Source organism: Mustela nigripes, chromosome 3 (assembly GCF_022355385.1).
Source record: "Mustela nigripes isolate SB6536 chromosome 3, MUSNIG.SB6536, whole genome shotgun sequence".
Lineage (NCBI taxonomy): Eukaryota > Metazoa > Chordata > Mammalia > Carnivora > Mustelidae > Mustela > Mustela nigripes.
Genome location: NC_081559.1, coordinates 168,938,996 through 168,963,542, shown reverse-complemented (window position 1 = coordinate 168,963,542; position 24,547 = coordinate 168,938,996). Strand labels below are relative to the sequence as shown.

Here is a 24,547-nt window from a genome sequence, read left to right as displayed (position 1 = left end):
TTATAATAATCTCTTGGATTAATCTTAAACCTAAATTATGGCCACATGTGAATGTTCATAGCTACATTATTCATAACAGTCCAAAAGATGAAAACAATCTCAATGCCCATGACTAGTAAATGGATGAATACAATATGTCTGTTATATAATGGAATGTTATTTAGCCATAAAAAGAAATGAAGTACAGAAGGGAGAGGTTGGGGGATGGGATAACCGGGTGATGGGTATTGAGGAGGGCACGTGTTATGATGAGCCCTGGGTGTTATACGCAACTGATGAATCATTGAACACCACATCAAAACCTAATGAGGTACTACATGCTGCTATAGAAAAAATACTTAGGTGTTATAGGAAATTATTCTTCATTATGCCAGGAGCTGCTGAATGCATAAAAAAAAAGAAAGAAAGAAAGAAAGAAAGAAAGAAAGAAAGAAAGAAATGAAGTACTGATAAGCATGGAACAACACAGCTAAACCTTGAAAACATTATGTTTAGTGAATAAAGTTGGTCACAAATGACCACACATATTATTCAGTTTCTAAGAAAGTCCAGAATGGGCAAACCCATAAAGACAGAAAGTATATAAGTATATTAGTGGTTATTTAGGTCTGGGATGGTTGAAGAGATTGATGGTAATGTCTAAGGGTTGGGGTTACTTTCTGAATGTGGAGATGGATACACAACTCTGTGAATATAGGAAAGGCCACCAAACTGTGCACCTTGATGGGTGAACTGTATGGCATATGACTCATACTGTGATAAAGCTGTTAGAAATGAAACTATGAGGTTATGCATGAAACATTTTATTGAGTATATGGTAGTAAAAAGGAGATCTTTACCTACTTACCTTACTAGCACATGTGAGATTACTAAAGCCACGTCCAGTAATTGTTACCAATTCATTCAGTGTTCCAGAAGATGGATTAATGTTGTTTATAGTTGGTGAAAAACAACTTGAAAGCTCAAAGACCAAACCGTCTGAATTTTTAACCCTGGTATTGTTCGGGCCACACAAGGGTTCTGTTGCTAGGCAGCCTGTCACAGAGCTCCCCAAGTGCAAATTCACAGGTCCTGTAAGTCATGGATAATATTCTAAAACAAGAACTGTTTTCAAACTACATTACTCTTTATTTTAATGATGGTGGTTTATATTCTGTTAAAAATTTTTTTGGTTTTGTCTGAATGACAAGAGGCGCTCAGGCAGTACATAGGTGGTAAAGAGAGAAGAGTGAATATAAAAATTAATTTATTTTTCAATTTGTCTAAGCCAGGTCCTATGGGGAAAACAAAACAATAACATCATCTCACATTTTGATATATTTTGAGGGGCACATACAGAGTGTCAAAATTTCTTCACGCTACATCTCATCTGAGGCACAGAAGGATTCTGGGAGAATGGCAGGACAACATTAACATGGGCCTCATTTTATAGAACAGATTCTAGCCTCAGAACTGTCCAGGTCTATCCAAGGTCATGTGGCTGGTCAGAGACAGAGGCAGGGTTATACCTAGTCATCTGCTTCCTACTCCAAAAAGGTCACATACACCCTAGGTCACAGGAGTAACAGGGTTTCCCTCTTTCACCCTCTTACCCTGATCATATGTGGCTTCAGTGCTACCCACAAACAGGTGCAGGGGAATGTGCCTGGTTTCAGCTGGTGAAACATTAATGACTCCTTGGAGAAAAATGGAGTGAGCCTCATCAACGTATCCGCTGCTGTAATAATGGATTCCAGGTGAAGTAAACTGGTAAGAAAATGAACCTGCCAAAAAATAAGATTGTATGTAATAAACACAAGCAATTAATACAGCCTCTAATAAAAATTTCAAGTGACCCTAAACACAGGCAGGTGACAGGATTCTTATTTTTCATGCACGTGATATTCTGACAGGAAGTAGTAAAGAAATGACTCACTGACTGTATAAGAACTATCTTCTGTAATGAAATTACATTCCAGGAAGACAAGATCCAGCATTAGTTTTTCTAGAAAATCATATCCAGTCTGGCATAACTCACCACATTTTAAAGAAAACTTCAACATGCAGTGAAAAACAAACAATACTTTGATTTCATGAGAAAAAATTAAAACTGCTATAAATATAGAACTAAACATACAGTCTACCAGGCACACTTTCACTGAGTTGTCTTAGGAGAAATACTAATTTGCTGATTCCAGTCAGTTGAAGTTCGTTACTTGCTACCAAGTTGGTATGATTAAAACACATACTCCAGTTTTCTTTGTATTTTGCTTATTTTGATATTTTTTTAATTGGTTGATTATTCCAGAATAAATAAAGACATTTCTGAATCAGAACTCATCTCTGATTTATAAAATCCCTTGCTTACATTCATTTATAATATTTTTATAAATGTGCAACACTTTTACTATAGTAATAAAATGCCAACTAAATTATTTGTGTATTTATACATATCCTTTATGCAAAAGTATTTTAAATCGAAACAATATCTTTTTATTATATCCAGGAAAGAGAATCATGACACAAAATGCAACAAAATTGAAACATACCTGAGACAGATTTTTCTCTTCCATTTGTAAATCCTTTGCCATCATAAATTACACTTCCAGGACTGGATACAGAGAAAACCCTATATCCTATTCCCTGAAGAAATGGATGGGCTTGCCAGTGCCACGTCACTGTGTCTCCCACAGATACGTTTAAGACTGATGGTGACCAGGCATAACCTAATCCATGTACTGGAAGCAAGAATTGAGACATATTTATTTTTTTTAAAAAAGGAAAAGGAATAAAAGTTCTTAATAATTATCTTTGAAAGTATGGCATTCTAAATTTTTATGTGCATAATTGAAACATATAACAAAAATAAGCAGAAATAATGGAAAGTAAGATAATGAGAAGCTAAGGAAAAAAATTAATCACACACCTTCAACACTGATGATCAAGAGACAATTTGAAAAAAAAAGTTGGAAAGTCAATAGGCAAGTTGTTCAGAAATATCACATGGAATATCTTTTAAAGCTGTGATCAATTCTTTTTTTTTTTTTTTAAAGATTTTATTTATTTATTTGAGAGAGAGACAGTGAGAGAGAGCATGAGCAAGGAGAAGGTCAGAGGGAGAAGCAGACTCCGCATGGAGCTAGGAGCCCGATGTGGGACTTGATCCCAGGACTCCGGGATCATGACCCGAGCCGAAGGCAGTCGTCCAACCAACTGAGCCACCCAGGCGTCCCAATTCTTTAAACATAAGAATTTTCTCAGGAATAGAGGTATACCAAAATCTATATAACTTCAATTTGAATATTTATTTAGAAACCCATGGCTAATAACAAACTACCATAATTTGGGAAGTGCCGTACTGCAATGAAACTTAATGGCAATTTCTCAACTTGCAAATTGCTGTCTAGCAATTTAGACTCAAGTCTACCCCTGATTCATTCTATATATGCATCCTGATGTCAAGGAAAGAAATTAGAGACAAACTATTGACAAATCATAGAAAGACATAGCAACAGTTTTTCCTCCGAATATTTGAAGTATTAAATAAACAAAAATAAAATCAATTTCAGGGTAAAGTGCTTCCATTATTTATAATATATAAATGTTGGCTAATACCTGAATCTTCTCCAGTATTGGTAATCCTGAATGTATTCCCTGTTGAATGAAGAATACATTTTATGACATTTTCTGATGATGAAATCACATCACAAGGGAAGGGCCCTAGAAAGAAATAAGATAGGGGAAAAAATTTTTCTCAAATATTTTTTGTAAAATGTAGAGATGAATTATAATCAGTAAACAGTTAAGGCCCTGCATGGGGCACCTGGATGGCTCAGTCAGTTAAGCCTCTGCCTTTGGCTCCAGTCATGATCCTGGGGTTCTGGGATCAAGTCCCACATTGGGCTCCCTGTTTGGTGAGGAGTCTACTTCTCCCTCTCCCTCTGTCTATCCCTACTGCTCATGCTTCTTTCTCTCTTTTTCTTACTCGCTCTCTAATAAATAAAATCTAAAAAAAAAAAAACAAAAAACCAAACCCAAAAACTATTAAGGTCCTGCAAAACCCCCCATTATCTAGCAGAATCTTTAACACTTTTCTGATAGTTATCATCTTTGAGTACTGATTATTTTTAGAACAGAGACTTTTCTTTTAAAAGTGTTTTATAGATATCAAATATAAATATTTATTTATTGAAATCAAAAGCAGCTATTCAATTTCTCTTTACAACCTTAACCAAAGACACTTAACCTTTTATACATTAATAGCAAAATAAAGCTTCCATGATTGAGAGTATTGTGTAAAAACTCAGCATCTAAAAACACGTCTTTTATTTTATTCTTTATTTTTTTAAAGAGCTTATTTACTTATTTTTGTGAGAGAGAGAGAGTGAGCACACATGGTAGGGGAGGGGTCGGGGGAAGGGAAGAGGGGCAGAGGGAGAAGCAGGCTCCCCACTGAGCAAGGAGTCCCATGTGGGACTCAATCCCAGGGTCCTGGATCATGACCTGAGTCAAAGGCAGATGCTTAATCAACTGAGCCACCCAGGTGTCCTAAGCACATCTTCTAAAGAGAAAAAAATGATAACACCCTTCTGTGAGGGTGCTCTTACCTAAAAGCACTGTGTTCTCAGTTGGTATCGTACTGAACCCCAAACCCATTATAGTGATTTCAGTTCCACCATATAAAGAGCCTCTCTGTGGAAACATGGCAGTCACTTCCAAAATATACTGTATAGAAGCATTTAACTTGTCCCTGAAAAAAAAAACATTAATAGATGTTTCAATGAGCTTTCCATGAGGTCCTATTGTTAAATTCTTATTGGATATGATTTATTTAGGAAGAGGAAGTAGTTGAATATTTAATTAGACATTACTTTTTTGAACTAGATAATCTGATAATTAGCATGACCTTAATTTGGTTGGATGGTATCTGTGTGTATATATTTAATAGTAACATATATTGTATAAGTAACAATGTACTACATATAAGAATAATACATAATAATAGTTTTTCCCTAACAATGAAAATTAAATTTCTGAAAATCCCATGGCAAGAAAAATTTGAGATGGAGAATTGTAAAATATTATGAGAAGGATACGGTTATGAGAACCCAGGTCACAAGAAAAATATGATGTCCTTTAAGATATTTTATATATTCATTAGTGTAAACCATAAAGGATGCCTTATCTATGAGCATAGAGATGAAATTCCACACATTTTATATAAGAAATAAAAGTTTTGTGCAACTAATTTGAGTTTATTATTCTATGTATGTTGGAGACCTGTCATGATCTCCCAACCCACTATTTCAGTGAGAGAATTTAAAATTTATTTTGTCTTGTTACAGTCAATGTGTTTGCCAGGAGGCCATCAAAATGAACAGTGCCTTTCTGACCTGATATTTAGAGTAGAATCCTACAACCTAGCTCTCATCGTAAGTAAAATGAGTCTTTGTGCTAACTTTTATTTCACTTTCTCAGCATAACTGAGTTTGTATTTCTTCAACCGTCACTGAAATATCCCAGTTTTATATGCTGTCAATTCCATTCATTATCTCCATCATGCCAGAGCACAAACAACAGCTCTTCTAGAACCCAAGTGAACTCTGCCCTGTGAATTGAAGAGGGATGGAGCTCTGGGCTTCATAGTTACTGTCGCTCACAGTCCTTCCCCTCAAGATTCTGCTGTAATAATCCCTCCTATTCTGATGTCAGGTGTACCTGCCTTTTTTTTTTTAATCCCTAAATTTCAGTTTCCTCATTTTCTAAGTATACTAAACCAATACTTTCCTGATGCCAGAACTAAAATATTACTAAAATTTTGGCAAACAGCTTCTGGGAAGAAAATACTGAACAGTTACCTAAAGGAAACAACTGGAGAAGGAGTCTATCTTTTTCTTTATGGGCATTTCCTACCCATTTCTTGGCTTAACTGTCACCTTTTAGAGAACACTTTTCTGTCCCTTAGGAAAAGTTAGTGCTCTTTGTTATACGCTCTTACAGACCTGATACCTCTTCCTCATAGTCTTTTTCACACTTATAATTAAGTTACTGATATAATCTTCTGTTTGAAATCTACCTCCCCAACAAAACCGTGGGCATTACTCACAGCAGAGGACAAGTCCCTCTTATTCTTCACAGCAAATCCAGCACCAAGCAAGTGCCTGCCCCTTACTAACTGCTTGGTAAGAGTTTCCAGAATGAATGAAAAGCATGTGATATATACATAAACCCAGTTCCACAGAGAATCTTACAACCTAACCTGAATGGCATTGGTCTCAAAACAAAGCACATACTGGGGGGAGGGGGGTTGGGAGAAGGGGGTGGGGTTATGGACACTGGGGAGGGTATGTGCTTTGGTGAGTGCTGTGAAGTGTGTAAACCTGGTGATTCACAGACCTGTACCCCTGGGGATAAAAATATATGTTTATAAAAAAATAAAAAATTAAAAAACAAACAAACAACAACAAAAAAAAACAAAGCACATATTGCGCTGTATGGGATATTCTCAGAACACTTTGCAAAAGGAGATGTAGATAGGTGGAAAAAGCAACTGAAATATTATAAAGTTAATGACTCTTTTCTTATCCCCAAACCGTTAAGCCCATATGGTCTACAACTCTTCAAGTTTATGATCATTACTATACCTTGTTGAGGCAAAGCCCCAGTTTCTGACTTCTACATAGATATCATGTTTTCCAGGAGACAACTTGGGCAAAAGACATCTAATATCTGTTAAATTCCACTGGAAAATCTGGCAGGGTTTTCCTCCGACATATACCTCCACCTTCTGTGTGAGTTCATTTCCAAAGTTATAACCCTTAATTGTTAAATTAACTTCTCCTATTATTTTAAAAGAGAATAAAAGTTTTTTTTTACAAGAGGATTCAACTCATTTTGTGGCATAAAATTTGCATATTAAGTAAACCAACTCATTTCTTATCTTTTATTGTATTTAGGAAAACCTAATGTTTACAGAGGCAAGAAAAATAAAATCAGCGAAAGAATTGATAGCTACCATGTAGAGAAAAATTCATGTTAAATTGTTTCATAGGGGGGAAAAGGTGACAAAGCGCTTTCTGAAAAACCTAATATTTTTCTCCTTATTACACATGTTCAAAGTGAAATAATAAATAGACTAATCTATGTTTAAAAAAATAAAACTTGTGGCTGGTTTTGCTTTAAGAAACAACTGTAGAAAAATGTTTCTATAACCTTTCTAGAAATAGTTTACTTTATTTGATGCATATACACCTTACATATACATATGTGTTTTAATATATATACCTAATATATATATATATATATATATATATATACATATATATATGTCAAATGACTGATCTTATTGAAATTTTTATTACCTTGTATTGTTCGTACTTTTGGACTAAAATCAGTTATAACTGGAGTCTGTAAACAATTATAACTATAAGTATCCTTTGCTTTGGCTTGAAATCTGTTGGTAATAACTGATATATCCACTGTACCCTCAATTCTCTGAAACAAACAAAAAAAAAATTAGAAAATATTAAATGTTGAGATGAAGAAATCCAATGGCTAAAAACAAATAGAATTATTCAAAATAAACTGCTGAAGATGTTTGGTTTCAAATTCATGAATCAGAATCATCTTCAGATAATTAGAAAGCTGTAGTATCCAATGTATGCTACATATTTTAATTTTTTAGGTAAAGGTATATGATGTAGTGGTTTTGAGAGTATTTATGACCATTTTAAATGCATACATATTATTGGGTTCCTAAGGGCTCTGCAATATAGTTAAGCAGCTCTGGACAAGTGACTCTTATGTTTTTAATTTTTTAAAAAGAGTTTATTTATCCCATCTTGTTTCATTTATTGGGATAAATAAACTCTTTTTAAAAAATTAAAAACACAAGAGTCACTTGTCCAGAGCTGCTTACCCCTGGGGATAAAAATATATGTTTATAAAAAATAAAAAATTATAAAAAAAAATATTTTATTTATTTATTTGAGAGAAAGAGAGAGAGCAAGTGCAGGAGCAGGGGGAGGGGCAGAGGGAGAGAGAGAAGAAGACTCCCCGCTGAGCAGGGAGCCCAATTTAGGGCTCAGTCCCAGAATCCTGGGATCATGACTTGAGTCAAAGACAGACACCTAACTGACTGAGCCACACAAGTGCCCTGGACAACTGACTTTTTTAAATTGATAAAGCAAAGGTGTTTAAAGTTTTGACATTTTGCTCTTAAAATATACTCAAATGTAATTTTTTATTCCTCTTCACTGAAGAATCACATTATTTTATCTTTTTTGCTGACTTAGTTTCAGAATCTGAGACAAGACACTTGGAAAAATATTTGGCGCTTTCACTGATGTAATATCTATTCACTTCCCAATTAGGAAAAAATGCTTTTCCAGTATCTAGTATTTGTTTTAGGTGCACTCAGTGTTTAATTGAATGGCATAATTTAAACAAAATTTTTATTTACCATATCCTCCAAATTTTCATCATCGTTTGGTCTCACACATACTCAAATTTACTTTTCCTATAGATTTCAACTACATAATACCCACATTGAGTCTGCTCAATTTTTTTAGTGTTAGTTATTGGTGTCAGCATCCTTTTGCACATAATAAGCAAAGAAGAGTTTTGGTTTAAATTTAGACACTATTTTTTTTAAATAAAAAACAATAATTCATGCTAAAATACAATATTACATGAGGAATTTTACACGGGTTTTTTTGGGGCGGCATTTATTTACTTATTGTTGACAAATTGAAACTTTTTTAAGATATATATTCTTTTTTAAGAAACAAAAAATATCTAGATTTGCTTCTCTGAATTTTTTTTTTAGATTCTTAGTACTGAAGTTTTTTCATCCTTGGATTTACTTGGTCAACTCTCATTCATCCTTTGAGTTCTGATAGGCTCTTTCTGACAGCCTCTCTTCACTATATTTTATTTTTACTTTGTATCTACTTCTATCATTTCAAGTGGAACACATTATTACAGATTTATGTGTCTGTCTTTCTAAATGGTATGTATGTAGAATGTGGATATCTAGAATGATATCTACATTCTAGATACATCTTAGCAGAATGTATCTAGAAATAGATAGCAGAATGTTAAAGAAATACAGAACAACACTTAAAGCCACAGTTCCTAGGTAAAAATGTCACCTGTTTAACCTACTGAGATTTCATAAGTTTTCAGGGAAAAAAAAAAAGACTGAAATCAAATGCCTTACTTTTGGTGTTCTGCAGGTTATTTTATTCAAATCCCCTTCAATCACATTGCAGGTTTCATTTCCAACTAATACCCTTGAATTTTCATTAAAGCCAAATCCAGATATAGTCAGAAGAGTTCCACCTTCAAAAGGAAACAACAATGACGGTAACAGATCAACAATAACAAAAGGGAACTTGGTCAAGAATCTAACTCATCATTCAAGAATTTTCTAATCATCAAGAGATGTGTTGGCAAATAATCACGGCCCAGATTCGAGATGTATATAATCACTACCACATCCGGGAGCCAGAGCTCTTAAAGTCTGGAGCCATAAAGGAACTGAGCTAAGTGATTTAATGAAACAACATATTTGGAACCACCATTTGCTCTGTGGCATCACTAGCAAGAACTGCTATTTTCCATACAGTCCTCTTCATCCTAAAGAGAAATTATGCTGTTTCTTTTTATTTATTTATTCATTTATTTAACAGAGAGAGAGATCACAAGTAAGCAGAGCAGCAGGTTGGGGGTGGGGAGCAGCCTCCCCGCTGGGCAGAGAGCCCATTGCAGGGCTCAGTCCCAGGACCCTGAGATCATGACCTGAGCCAAAGGCAGAGGCTTAAGCCACTGAGCCACCCAGGCACCCAATTATGCTGTTCTTATATGCTCACCCATTCTGTGGGTGAATTAAGTGAATTCAGACTCTTCCCAAATCTCAAATTTTAATATCTGTAAGTAAAAGGAACTAAGAAAAAATCCCAACAAAACAAAAATAAAGTAAAATAAAAACACAAAACACACTGAAAAGATCAAGACCAAAGCAAAAATCCAAAACTAAGCATGGTCTAACAAAGGGAAAAGAAGTAAGCAGGACAGGAAAAATGTGTTATTTTCTTTCCATCTTCTGCATCAGCCTTCTTTTCCCTGATTTGTTCCTGGAACTTTTTCTGGGTCAAGTAGCTCCACGGAGACTGTGGTTACAAATGGAGCAGCTGGTAAGCAGAATAATAACTAATAAATCTTATCCTGACATAATTGATGAGCTTGTTATAGAAACATGTAATAATTGATGATATTAATTCAATAACCTAAGATGTAAGTACAACCAGTCACCCTGACTTGTGCTTCAAAAGAAACAAAAGAATTAGTCAGCCATTTAAGCACTGTGCCTTCCAAAAGGGGAGCCTCTTTTGTTCTATGTGAGGGAGCTTGGGGTTCCACTCCTTCCACCCTGTTCTAGAAACAGTACAATGAAATGACAGGAATGTATGCAATTTTCTTGGTTTCGAACAATTAACTATTACCTGCCAGGCTGCCAGAAGTGGGCCAGATGTATGAGATCCGATTCTGGTAAGTGAAGTAGAATTCCTCACCCTCTACATTCCGTGCTAGTCCAGCATCAGCTACAGATACAGCAACTGGGAAATGGCCAGCACTTCCATTCAGAATCTGGCATTGGATCTCATTTTCTTGTGACAAAAAAGAAAAACATGGTTAAATATGTTTGTAAGATAAAATTACTGAAATTCTATATTTGCAAATATAAATATTGGCCTTCATTTTTATACCCCAAGAAATGTATCTAAGGAAAACTACTCATACATTAATTGGGCAAAAGTCTTTACAAGTTACCTGATGTTATGAATCAGACATGGTTAGAAAAAAAAAGAACAATTTGCTCCTGTTTCCCACTGTGGCAAAAATACCAGGTTTCATCAAGAAAGGTGATGAAAAACTAAATGAAAACCTTCACACTTTATTTAGAACAGTATATGTACATTTATATTACAGGTGCACTATTGACTTAGATCTCAAGAATACACAGAGGATCTGAATTAAAAACAACTTAATTATATGGAAGGTGCATTGCTTATGTAATTCCAACCTATTAAAGTTAAGGAAAATACCAAGGATTGTGAAAGATAATTTTTAGGGAAATAAATAATCATGGTTTTCACTTTTTCAAGAGTTGAAAAAGTGAATAATCTTGAAATTCTGGGTTAATGGATAGAGATTTTGTTGGACTAGTAGTCAGGGAAGATAGCCATGTCCTTTTGATGCTTTACTAAAGTGACACTGTCAAAGCATGGGCAGAAGGAACCACGGAACAGCAGCATGGTAGCGTCTTATTTTTGTGTCCTAAAGACAAACCAAAGAAGGAAAGCTTTTACACAATCACTCTATGAGGGGAAAAGAACAAAAATTAGCTGTTATGGGATAAAGACATTGTATAGCACTGAAAGAGCTTGTGGTTATAACCAAAGATTAAAAAGATAGTGCATTCATCCACAGAAGTTTGTCAGTTTCATGCCCCCATAGCGTACTCCATAGGAGAAGTATTATTATAATACTGCTCTTTGAGCCTCTTTTCTCTTAGAGAAAAACAATTAGATCTAATAATAACAATTTTACAAAGGACCTACCAACCACAGAGAGAAGTGAGCAAGCCATTGGTCCGACTGAGACTGATATAGCTGAATTGGGAGAAAATCCAGAGCCTGATATGGTTAGAACTGTGCTTTCTTCATAGGACCCTGAAAATGATGATTTTAAACAGCAGTATTAAAACAACAACAACAACAACAACAAAACCCACAGAATTTGTTGTTATGAAATCAAATGCTTTGCAGAGAAAAGCCCAACTTCTAAAGGCGATAAACAATAAGCTTATAAGAAAGCAGTGGGGAAAAACACATATTTCTCAATGGTAAATTTTTTCCCATTGAATTCCTCTACATTGCTTCTTCTTCTTCTTCTTCTTCTTTTTTTTTTTTTTTAAAGATTTTATTTATTTATCAGAGAGAGTCAGAGAGAGAGTGAGCACAGGCAGACAGGAATGGCAGGCAGAGGCAGAGGGAGAAGCAGGCTCCCTGTCAAGCAAGGAGCCCGATGTGGGACTTGATCCCAGGACGCTGGGATCATGACCTGAGCCAAAGGCAGCTGCTTAACCAACTGAGCCACCCAGGTGTCCCTGCTTCATGTTTTAAATCTAGGTTAATAGAGATTAGCAAAAGAATTATCTACTAAAGTATGGAATGGCATAAGGAAAGGAAAACTACTATGATGACAAATAAACAGTCATCTCTATATGACAGAAGAGCTATCCCAAAATCATGAGAAAAGGATGAACTGCACCATATGTGTTGTGGCACTTTCTGTCTTGGGTAACACATATGCTAAAGTGCCTGAGATACGACCAGGGTACACCCCCGTCTCAGCATCTTGTACTTACTGTTTTTCCATTCACTCTAACGTCCAGATTTGATTGGTAAATGGTATAGTCACCCTACCTATATGACATCACATACAATATGGATTCCACATGGATTTAAATAGCTAAGAATGAAAAATGCAATACTCTAGAATTTTAGAAGAAAATGTGAACCTCTTAACTTTAATGCATAGATGGGTCTCTTACATGAGATTAAAAAGTCATGGTTAATCATAGAGGAAAATATAATAAATTGGAATAAATCAATGACTGAAAAGGCTCCATAAGCAAGATACCTATAAGATAAACAAAGTTCAGGTTCATACCTGTGCATACGATTGGTCAACATAATATATAATACCCAGCTATAAGTCAACAGAAAAAAGACAATCTGGTAAGTGGACAGAAGATGTTAACAAGCCATTTGCAGAAGAAATGACCCAAATATCTGAGAAACATATGAGAAGATGGTCACATGCATAATTCATCAGAGAACAGAAAAATTAAGATGATGATGAGAGAACCTCTTCACCCAACAAATTGGCCAAAATTAGGAAGCTGATGATTCTAAGTTTCAACAAAGGATGTGGGGAATATAGCACTCTCATGCCTATGGCAAGTATAGGCACTCTGGGGAGCAATTTGGTCACCTAAAACACTGAATACACACTAATTTGTTTATTATCCAGCAATTCTCTCTCTGGGCATATACCCTAAAGCAGCTCCAGCATGTATAGAACAGGAGATTCACGCAGCAAACCTCAAAACAGTCATGTGTAAAAGCAAAAAATTGGACACAATCTAAATGTCTCTCAATAGAGACAAAAATAAATTGGTATGTTCATGAAGTATTTTAAGATGATGAATTGGACATGCATAAAACCATATAAATATTTCTCAAAATGAATGCGGAATGACAAAAATCATATGCAAAAGATATTTACAGTGTAATAGCTCTGATATTTACATTTCAACATCTTTTTCATAAGTTTAAAAAAACTGGCAAAATCACCATATGTGCATCTGATATACAAAAGGCAAAAATGGCATGGAAGAATACATACAAAATTAATTATTGTGACAGCCTCTGGGGAGATCTGTAGGCACTAGAACCAGCGATTGTGTCTCAAGAGGACATTAGCTATTCCTATAATATTTCCTTTCTTAAATTAATGACTGGTAGTAAATATGACAAAATGTTAACTGAGCTAATTTTCAATGAAGAGACTATAGGTGTTTTTATTGCATTATTTATACTTATATTTCCATTATTTTTAAATTTATCAAAATAAGGCAAAAGGCAATTCAGATTGCTAATTATTTATAGTAAGAAACAATTTTTTCAGGAAGTTCATATAAAAATGGAAATTCATTATAAGATACAAGGATAGATGTAAAAATATCAAAGGACCACAACCAAATGAAAGTTAATCAAATTCTTATTCTTTTTTTTTTTAAGTTTTTTTTTTTTTAAATTTATCAGAGAGAGAGAGGGAAAGAGAGCGAGCAGATAGAATGGCAGGCAGAGGCAGAGGAAGAAGCAGGCTCCCTGCTGAGCAAGGAGCCCGATGTGGGACTCAATCCCAGGATGCTGGGATCATGACCTGAACCAAAGGCAGCTGCTTAACCAACTGAGCCATCCAGGCATCCCAATCAAATTCTTACTCTTGATGGTTTTGACCCCTGTGACATGAACTGTCCCAAAGTAATATCATTATTGTAAAAAAGTCTAAAGAACATATTCATTCAACACAAAGATGTGTTTTTAAAATTTCCCTTTTTTCCCCGATATTTAATTAGCAGATGAATTTTCCTACTAGTCACCAAGATTAAATCTGTGATGATAGCATCTGAGTTTATCTTTCTGACTGAAACAAAACAAAAGACTACTCCTAACAATCCTTAGTCCTGTTATTTATTTCAGTACTTGGACATTCAGACACAAAGTGTAATCATGTGTTTTAAAGTAATAACATATTATGAAGATATGGTACAATGTGTCACCCGAGACTGAGTTCTTGGCAATAATTTTTCTCTCCAGTTCTCAAGCCTAGGACCTAATTATTTTCTTTTACTAAACAGCAGCTGTCTCATTACCAGTGTTTTAGTACTAAATCTCCTAGAAGTTGTCTCATATAATGAAAGATTCCTGTTAATACCCCAGCGAGCAGAGTTTCACAAAAATGCTCATCAGAGTGAAATTTTAGAGACTGAATCTAACATGGTGAAATGACAAAAGTAGAAGACTGGGGAGTTCAACTTCAAATGTGATTTTTTTTTTTTTTTAACAAAAATAAGCAATAAGTGCTCTTTTCACAGTTTTTTGATCTGATAGTTGTTTTTTTTTTTTACCTGTGTATAAATGTTTGCTTGCCAGAGTTGGTGAAACTAGTATGTTAAAAAAAATCATTAGTGGTTTACATTTTTGCTAGTTGTCTTCCACCACACTACTCTACATTAAAAAGCAGATTACCTTGAGATGGGTTTATGGCTCGGACTAATGGTGTGGCCATGGGATCCCATGTAAACCCACAGTCACCCGAACATTTAGCTGGAATTCCATTGACATAGACTTCAACCTTCAAATAAAGAAACACAGACGGAGAACAGGGGTAGCATGGCTAAGGAGAATATGCATAAGATTTAAACAAATGATGAAATTTTGTTTGTTTGCATGTTTGTTTACAAAAATTAGTCTATTCATTTATACTTTTTCTGCTTTGACCATTATTCATTCAGCAAATGTGCCTACTATGCAAAAGCACAGTTGTAAATGTTAAAATACAGTAATACAACATTAAAAACAACCAATGACATCCCTGATGTCACTCAATTTATCTTCTAGTGGGAGAGAAATAGTTGCACAAGACCAGACAGTTTTTTGTAAAGATTATATTTATGTATTTGAGAGAAAGTGCATGAGAGAGAAACGAGTGGGGCAGAGGGGGAGGAACCAGCAGCCTCCCCGCTGAGCAGGGGGTCCAATGCAGGGCTTGATCCCGGGACTCCGAGATCATCACCTGAACCAAAGTCAGACACTCAACTGACTGAGCCACCCAGGTATCCCAAGACTATACACTTTTTAAAAAAATCAAATTCATATTATGACCTAGGGGTGAGTGGTGCTATGAAGGAAAATAAAGGTTGCTCTTGAGAAAGTCATCTAAACTCCTTATCTGGTAATTTTCTCATCATTAAAGAATATTAATAATCACTTCACAGAATAAATGTAAAGATTAAATAAAAGACTATACTTTCAAATTCTAACAGGAAGCAGTTAAGCTTAAAAATCCACTCTTTTATCATAAAGAAGATAATTTCCCCAAGAGTCATAAAATAGTATTATTGAGTTGATCAACCATTGACACAAAAATTCATGTGACAATAAAGACCCCATCCCTGCTGTTTATCTAGTCTTTAATGTCTTACAAAGTAGTTACACATTTAAAATTGTATTAAATGTCATGAAGAAAGTTTCAGAAATACCTGTGGTTGTTGGCTGGGTATACGAAGTAGGTCTCCAAGTATGCGTTGTCTGAACAAGCCACCTTCTTTTATCTTCATAACTGTCATATTAGCCTTTTCTCCAATAATATTGGAATCATTAATCTATTGTTACACAAAATTATTTTACTAGAAAGGCTATCATAAAATGAGTCCACTAAATTTTTCTTTAAAATTAAGCAAGGTTGAAAGTGAATAAAAGCCAAGAAAGAGGAGAAGGGAGTTGGGGTAAAATGGAAGGGGAGGTGAATCATGAGAGACTATGGACTCTGAAAAACAAGCTGAGGGGTTTGAAGTGGCAGGGGTGTGGGAGGTTGGGGTACCAGGTGGTGGGTATTATAGAGGGCACGGATTGCATGGAGCACTGGGTGTGGTGAAAAAATAATGAATACTGTTTTTCTGAAAATAAATAAATTGAAAATATGCTAGTCCCCAGCACACAGCTCTAGGGGATGGTGGTAGAATTATAGGGAGCAAGGGTGATATACTTGGTGCCCCCATAAAGTATACACAGATTTAGTTTTGAGAATAGTGCTCCCTGACCTCCTCCTGCCCTTGCCAAGGGTCTTCTAACACATATTCCTGGATTCTTTCCAGAGGGGACAGCAAATAAAGTACCAAGAGCAATTCTCCATGAAAGAGAACATCTTGTCAACTTCATTAAGAACAATCTTCTCCTCAAATTTCCTTTTTTTAATGTTTAGTCTACAGTTTGCATTTTTTTAAAACATAGTCTCAAATATCATAAAAATGGGGCAAGGTGAAAAAAAAAATGAGGCAGGCTGCAAATGAGCAAGCAACACGCAGAAGAGAATGAAAACCAAGCCAGCTGAGGGAACCTGTAGAAGATTCTGCTTTCCACATGCGCTTCTCCACTTGATGTTCCACGAGTATCCAGCACAGTTTCCCTCGCGTGTCACTGAGACGCGACCCACTTCTTCCACACTCTGGAGCGCAAATTGTAAATCCGTTGCTGACACCGTGGCAGGAAGGCCTGCTCACAGAGAAGGACAGGAAATGGGAGGAGTCAAAAATTCACAAATAAATTTCACTCCTAAAATACAGGAAATGCGTACTGTATGTTATCACTTATAAGCCAGCTGTCCTCCTCCAATATAGTAAAAATAAAATTTGTATCTTATTTACGCCAAGAATTTCTGTATTTCTTGGAAGCAAAAGTTACATAAGTAGTATACCTCAGATTATAACTTAGGCTCAAATATTTTCATTTTTAATATTAACTTTATAGATAACCTATAAGTCAAGTGATATAAAAGAAAAACAAACTTTTGGAAATATAACCTGTTATATCTGGAGAGGCGATAAAGAAAAAGTGAAAATACAGTTTGTTCTGAATAATTTATCTTTACATCACTAACATTATCTCAACTATATCAATTATGTAGAGAAACCATACTAGAAAGAAATACACCAAAATGTTTATTATGGTTGTGTAGACTGGCACTGTCCAACTGATACATATATATATATACATCAATGTTCTGAACTTTTGTCTTATACCTTTGAGGATGTGTCCATAAGCTTGAATGTCAAAACTGCCCCTTAGAGGTGGGGACGCGGCTTGAATTCTTTGAATGCGGATCTTTGACTCCCCTGGCCAATTATTTCCTCTGTAAATGGATTCATTCTCTTTCTCATTTGTGGTTCTCTAATTTCCAAAATAAATATTGATAAAATGATTAAACATAAGAACGGCTAACATGATTTCTATTTCACTATCGTACAATCCTGGGACATGACATAAATGAGCCTCAGGTATGCAGGACTCTTCCGAACATTAAGGAGAGTCACATAAATCAACACGGGCCATCCCTGTATAGCTGCAGTAATGAGGCCAAAGTCAACTCAGTCATCTAGGCAGCAATCAGCTGGAACCACAGCAATACCTCATTAATTCACAGTGTACCCTCCATCACTCAATGAACAAATATTTATTGAACAGGCATTCCATTCCAGGCACAATGCTAATCACCGTGGGGATGCAGGGAAACACGGGATCCAGTCTTAGCTATCAAAGAAGTAAAATTCTTTTTGGAGAAATAACATATGGGGACTATAAAACTAACAATATATGATAGTATATAATCAGCAGAGAGAACTGTTCCACACTCAGGAAAAGCCTAACGCTGAGTGCCAATCAATTGACAAAAGCAACAGTGCTATAAAAATTCATAGATTATAACTAGATTGTAACATTAGATTCGTAGACTGTAACAGTGAAAATGATAGTCTCCTGCTTCTGATCCCTCCCAGTCATCTGTGAATCTTGCAAAATTTAGAACTGTAAGCCTCGTTGCCCGCTGAAGGGAGTAAACATAATTGCCGGAAGACCTATGCAAGAATGTTCATCACAGCTTTATTCCTAATAGTGCCAAACTGGAAATAAGGCAAAAGCCCATTGATAGGATGGTTAGATTGTGGTATATTCACACCATGGAATATGGTAAAGCAATGACAAAGAATGAATTACAGCTACGTGCAACACATAAATCTCACAACAGCAAATAAAAGGAGCTAGATGCAAAAAAGCACATATTGCTTAAAATTAAATAATTTAAATTGTTTAATAATTATTAAATTAAATAACAATTTATTGATATGAAGATTTAAAACAAGTAAAACTATTTATTGGTGGTAGAAGTCAAAACAGTGATTATCCAGGGGTAGAGATGGAATAATTTAATGACTAGGGGAAGGCACAAGGAAGGCTCTTAGGGACCTAACGATTTTCTTTATCTTGACCTGAGTAGTGGTTACATGAGCGCATTTACTTTGTAAAAATTCATGGGATTCAGCAAGGCTGCAGGATATAAGGTCAACACAAAAACCAGTCACATTCCTATATACAAAAGCTAGCATGTAGAAACCAAAATTAACAACACAGACTGTTTACAATTGCTTCAAAGAAAATGAAATACATACAAATCTAGCAAAACAGGTACTGAATCTGACCTGAAAATTGCAAAATGTTGATGGAAGTCATCAAAGAGGACCTAAATATGCTGCTGAAAGAGAGTAAGGAAGATCTAAATAAATGGAGACATACCCTGTTTGTGAATTACAAGCCCAATAAAAGTGTCAATTCTCTCCAAAATGATGTATCAGTTTAATGCAATTCTTATCAAAATGACAGCAAGATTTTTGTAGACATACACAAGTATGTTCCAAAATTTACATGAGAAGACACAGCACCTAGTATAGCTCAATTTTTCACAAGAATAAAGTAGGAGGAATCACTCTATCCAACACTGTCCTACTATACAGCGACAAGGGAGAGACTGATCGATGAATCAACACACAGAGCAATGGAACAGAATAGAGAATACAGAAATATACCTCCACAAATATGCCCAAATGACTCTTGACGAAGGTGCACAAATAATTCAATGGAGAAAGAACATCAACCTAAAGCTTCACATCTTGTACAAAAGTTAACTCAGAATGGATCATGACCTTAAATACAAAATGCACAGCTACAAAACTTTCAGAAAAAAATAAAAAAATATTTAAGACTTCAGGCTAAGTGTAAAGTTCTTAAACTCGAAATCAAAAAGCATCATTCATAGAAGGAAAAATTGATAAAATGGCTGTTACCAAAATTAAAAACTTTCATTCTGTGAAAGACCTTATAAAGAAGATGGAAAAGCAAGGTACACATTTAGAGAAAATATTTGCAAAGCCACGTATCTGAGGAAGGGCTTATATCTGGAATATAAAGGAGCTTTAAAAACAATAGGTAAATAACCCAACTAGAAAATGTGCAAAAGACATGAAGAAACATTTCGCAGAAAAGAATATATGGGTGTTCAACATCATTAGCCGTTGGGGAAGGCAAATTAACACCAAAATGAGCTCCAGTACCTACCATCAGAATGGCTAACATTAAAAAAGTAGTGATCATGTCAATGCTGACAAGTTTGTGCAGAAACTGATCACTCAAACATTGGTGGGAATGTAAAAGGGTACAGGCACTTTGTAAAAGAATATGGTAGTTTCTTACAAAACTAAACATGTCCTTACCACATGACCCCATAATTGCACCAATTGGCAATTAATCTGGAAAAATGAAAATTTTATGTCATACGGGAAGACCTACAGATAAACATTCACAGCAGCTTTATTCATAGTAGCCAAAACCTGGAAACAACTCAAATGTCCTTTGATGAGTAAGTAGCTAAACCAACTGTGGTACATCCATACCATTTACTACAACTCAGTAATCAAAATGAACAAATTATCCATACACACACAAGAACTTGGAGGAATCTCAAAGGAAATATGCTGAGTAAAAGCGGCAATCTCAAAAGGCTGTATACTGGTATGATTATGTAAGAGCTGATTCCATTTTATATAACATTGTTGAAACGACAAGATTGTAGTGATGCAGGTTTGCCAGTTAAGGGGGAACAGGAGGGAGGAAGCTGACCGTGGTTATAAAAGGGTAGCACAAGGAATCCTTGTGGTCAACAGATGAATTTACACATGTGATAAAATTGTACAGAACTAGAGGCACCTGGGTGGCTCAGTTGCTAAGCATCTGCCTTCGGCTCAGGTCATGATCCCAGGGTCCTGGAATCAAGTCCTGCATCAGGTTCCCTCCTCAGCAGGAAGCCTGCTTCTCTCTCCCCCACTCTCCCTGCTTGTGTTCCCTCTTTCGCTGTGTCTCCCTCTCTGCCAAATAAATAAATAAAATCTTTAAAAAAGAAACTGTACAGAACTACACATATATATACAATATATACATACACCCAAATGAATGCATGTAGGACTGGTAAAATCTGATTGGTAGTTTGTATCAATATCAATTTCCTGGTTGTGCTATTATGTTATGGTTATACGAGATGTTACTGTTGGGGACAAATGGGTAAAAAGTAAAAGGAATTTTTTTTTTTTTTACTATTTTTTAACAACTGCATATGAATCTACAATTTCCTCAAAGTTACCATTTTTAAAAACAATTCATAGAGGGGCGCCTGGGTGGCTCAGTGGGTTGGGCCTCTGCCTTCGGCTCAGGTCATGATCTCAGGGTCCTGGGATTGAGCTCCGCATCATGCTCTCTGCTTGGCAGGGAGCCTGCTTCTCCCTCTCTCTCTGCCTACTTGTGATCTCTCTCTCTCTCTGTCAAGTAAGTAAATGAAATCTTAAAAAAAAAAAAAATTCATAGATCTGGACATTTAACATATGTGCACATTACTGCATGTATCTTTCATTTGAATTTTTTTTAAAGGTCACAAACATATGTCCCATATTCTTTAATTGCCCTTGAGTAAAAAACCAAAGCTAGAGCATACAATTACCAATTTTAATGAGCAATCTTGAAAACTGGGAGCTGATGACACAGATGCTTTGACAATACAATCCCCTAAGTTAGTTACTACATTTTGTCACAGAGCTAAGAGTAAAAGACTGAAAAATACTTACACGACATTCATCTTGAAGATACTAAGATTCAAACATTGCACCAGCATGGGATAAAGCAATTTTTGTGGAGTACTTACAGTTTTTCAGTATTTTTAATCACAGAATCAGAGTGTGATTAAGCAAAACACTCTTTGAGACTCTAATAATGTTTAATTATTATTTAACCCTAATCCTGAACTTATTATATATTTTTTGGCTCATTATAGAAAATTATATTAATCCATTGTATATTTTTATGGGACATTAAATTTAAAAATACTTATAGGGAGCTCCTGGGTGGCTCAGGAGGTTAAGTGTCCAACTCTTGATTTTGGCTCAGGTCATGATCTTAAGGTCATGGGATCAAACCCCACTGTCAGGTTCTGTGCTCAGAGGAGAGTCAGAGTTCCTTGTCCCTCTCCCTCTTCTCCTCCCTGTGCCTACACACACACACATACTCTCTCTCTCTCTCTATTTCTAACATAAATACATAAAATCTTTAAAAACATAAAAATAAAATACAAATCCTTGTAGTATTTAATACTGATCTTATTATAAATAACTGAAACAGTACAAAAAATTGTTCAGATCCTTTTGGAATTTTAAAAAACTATCTTTTTCTTCCCTGTATCCATTTTGATATAAACAAAAAATGGTGTTTAGAACAGAAACTATTCATTTATTATTTTATCTTTTTTTTTTTTTTTTTTTTGAAGAGAGAGAACACATGTGTGTGACAGCAGGTGGGATGGTAGAGGCAGAGAGAGAGAGGGAGAAAGAGAATCTTGGGCAGCTCCACACCCAGTGCAAAGCTCAACATGGCACCTGATCTCGCAACCCTGAGATCATGACCTGAGCCAAAATCAAGAGTTGGATGCCTAACCAACTGAGCCATCCAGGCAGCCCAATAACAGAAACAATTTTTAAAAATATTGCAGAATCTCAAATTTTCTTTCAACAATCTCTGTTTAGAACATTTACTGAAAGAGTCTGCAACTTTTCCTTTCAAGTCAACAGTGAAAACTCTACTTAAATCTGACTGTTTGAGAAATATTTCTCTTTGTTTTTTTCCCCCATAGATATATCTCTCGAAGATTTTTTTTTCCTTAAAGATTTATTTATTTATTTGACAGAGAGAGAGATCACAAGCAGGCAGAGAGGCAGACAGAGAGAGAGGAAGGGAATCAGGCTCCCTGCTGAGCAGAAAGCCCAACTTGGGGCTCGATCCCAGGAACCTGGGATCACGACCCGAGCTGAAGACAGAGGCTTAACCCACTGAGCCACCCAGGCGCCCCTTTTGAAGATTTTTTTAATGAACATGAATTTTCATGCTCAAGTTCTAACTCTTCATTTATCTTTAGCACAGTTATCTTGTCCTATTAAAAGATATTTCATCTGTATGTCAGCCATTTGTAAAAATAAAAAAGAAAGTTTGCTAGACCAAAGCTAATCTCCCATGAATTGAAAACAGTAACTTGTAAAATTCTAGGCTTACCTGCCCAAAGCTCACAGCCATCATGGGTATATTATAACTGCAATTATATGAAGTCATGGTGATAGAATATTGGTTGGTCATACTTGATCCATTAGTTTTGGTGTGATTCACCTGAAAGCTCTTTAAAAATATCCCTTTATTTGCTAATGCTGGAAGTCTTCTCTTTGGCATTTCTAAAGAACATAGAATAAATGGGAAATAAAATTGCATGGGATTTGCTCAAATTACATCCATGTCATGGAATAAGCTGTGTAAAATAAAATTTTAGAAAGATCTTAAGGCAAGTAGTTGTTGGAGCTTGGTAAACTTTTATTTCTAGAATATAAAGCTCTAAAATCAGTCAACATATAAGCCTCATCAGATAAAAGAAAATATTTAAAAACCCTGCTATCCATGTAGCCTACTGTGGACCTGTTAGTTCTCCTCTGCTCTGGGTTCCCTGAAAGTGGCACTCACTGGGATATGTGCTCTATGAGGACAGGACCAGGAGGATAGTTTTGTTCACAGCAATTTATTTAGTACCTAGCACAGTGCCTGCCACATGATAGGTGCTAAAGGCATGTTATTTAATGAATTACATTTATCTGGACACAAGTGAGCTAGCTTATATATGGGCTCCACCAATCATCATGTAGGCCTGGTGAAAGCAGATTCAAAAGAAGGGACTCTAAAATAGTCACATTTAGGGGCACCTAGGTGGCTCAGTGATTAAGTGTCTGCTTTCGGCTCAGGTCATGACCCCAGTGTCCTGGGATTGAGCCCCACATCGGGCTCCTTGTTCAGCAGGAAGCCTGCTTCTCCCTCTTCCACTCCCCTGCTTGTATTCCCTCTCTTGCTGTCTCTCTCTCTGTGTCAAATAAATAAATAAAATTCTTATAAATAAATAAAAATAAAATAGTTACATTTAAGTTGTTACTAGTTGACTCATGGCCTTGCACTTGAAAATAGTTCCAAAGAAAAGGATTCCAAAATTCTTCTGAAAAATGGTAGTAGTCCCTTTTAAGGTGAATTAGGTTGACTTTTTTGAAAGGTCACAGTTTAATTTTAATTATTTTATTATCACAGCTCATATACGTGGGTCTAATGACATGACTAAAAAACAATGCTTAGACTACCAGAAATAAAGTTTTCATTTAAGTATTATTAATTATCACCATTAAGTCCCTGGAAATATTCGGCCAAATTTTACCAAACAGATGTCAGAGTCAATAGCTGACTTTTAGGAACAGATATCTTCAGAGTTAGTGTCTCAAAAATCAAACAAAGTAAAAAGAAGCTGTTTGTCTCGTTTGTATATCTGTAAACAGAATCCAGGACTATTAAGACCAATTCTCGCTATCATGACAACGTTTAAATTGAGGGTACATTTATCCTTAGAATAAAAAATAACATGATTTAAATAATAACATTGAGAAAAAAGAATGAGTTATGAATATTTAGAGATCAATGTTTCTATTTAAATTAAAGAATATAAATAATTCCCATGGTGAGATTTTAATACAAGAGATTTAGAAGGCTTAACTAGATATGAAATGATACAACATACCATCCCACGCCGAGACGGTAGAAGTCTGTCCAACATATACTGCATCTACATAGAAGGACTGTGTTTCTGATGCTTTCTGTAAACCAATCCTCTGAAGAGAAAAATTTGTCCCAATGTATTTGGTTTGTATGAGGTCCAAAAGGTCTATGCAAGTATAGGTCCAGCTGAAATATTTTTGGTTAATTAGGTG

General features: G+C 35.5%; 1 protein-coding gene across 1 annotated transcript in view; it reads right to left on the bottom strand.

Annotated features, from left to right (window-relative positions):
* PKHD1L1 (PKHD1 like 1) overlaps window positions 1–24,547 on the bottom strand; it is a 157,202-nt gene that overhangs the window by 87,041 nt on the left and 45,614 nt on the right. The window contains exons 22-37 of the mRNA XM_059395052.1: window positions 24,358–24,521; window positions 22,812–22,984; window positions 17,417–17,564; window positions 16,735–16,889; window positions 15,878–16,000; window positions 14,865–14,970; window positions 11,604–11,714; window positions 10,485–10,649; window positions 9,200–9,321; window positions 7,341–7,473; window positions 6,624–6,819; window positions 4,587–4,729; window positions 3,595–3,699; window positions 2,529–2,717; window positions 1,593–1,763; window positions 848–1,071 (exon numbers count right to left, since the gene is read on the bottom strand). Coding sequence (XP_059251035.1) covers window positions 848–1,071; window positions 1,593–1,763; window positions 2,529–2,717; window positions 3,595–3,699; window positions 4,587–4,729; window positions 6,624–6,819; window positions 7,341–7,473; window positions 9,200–9,321; window positions 10,485–10,649; window positions 11,604–11,714; window positions 14,865–14,970; window positions 15,878–16,000; window positions 16,735–16,889; window positions 17,417–17,564; window positions 22,812–22,984; window positions 24,358–24,521 — 2,428 coding nt within the window. The remainder of the gene's footprint in view (window positions 1–847; window positions 1,072–1,592; window positions 1,764–2,528; window positions 2,718–3,594; window positions 3,700–4,586; window positions 4,730–6,623; window positions 6,820–7,340; window positions 7,474–9,199; window positions 9,322–10,484; window positions 10,650–11,603; window positions 11,715–14,864; window positions 14,971–15,877; window positions 16,001–16,734; window positions 16,890–17,416; window positions 17,565–22,811; window positions 22,985–24,357; window positions 24,522–24,547) is intronic.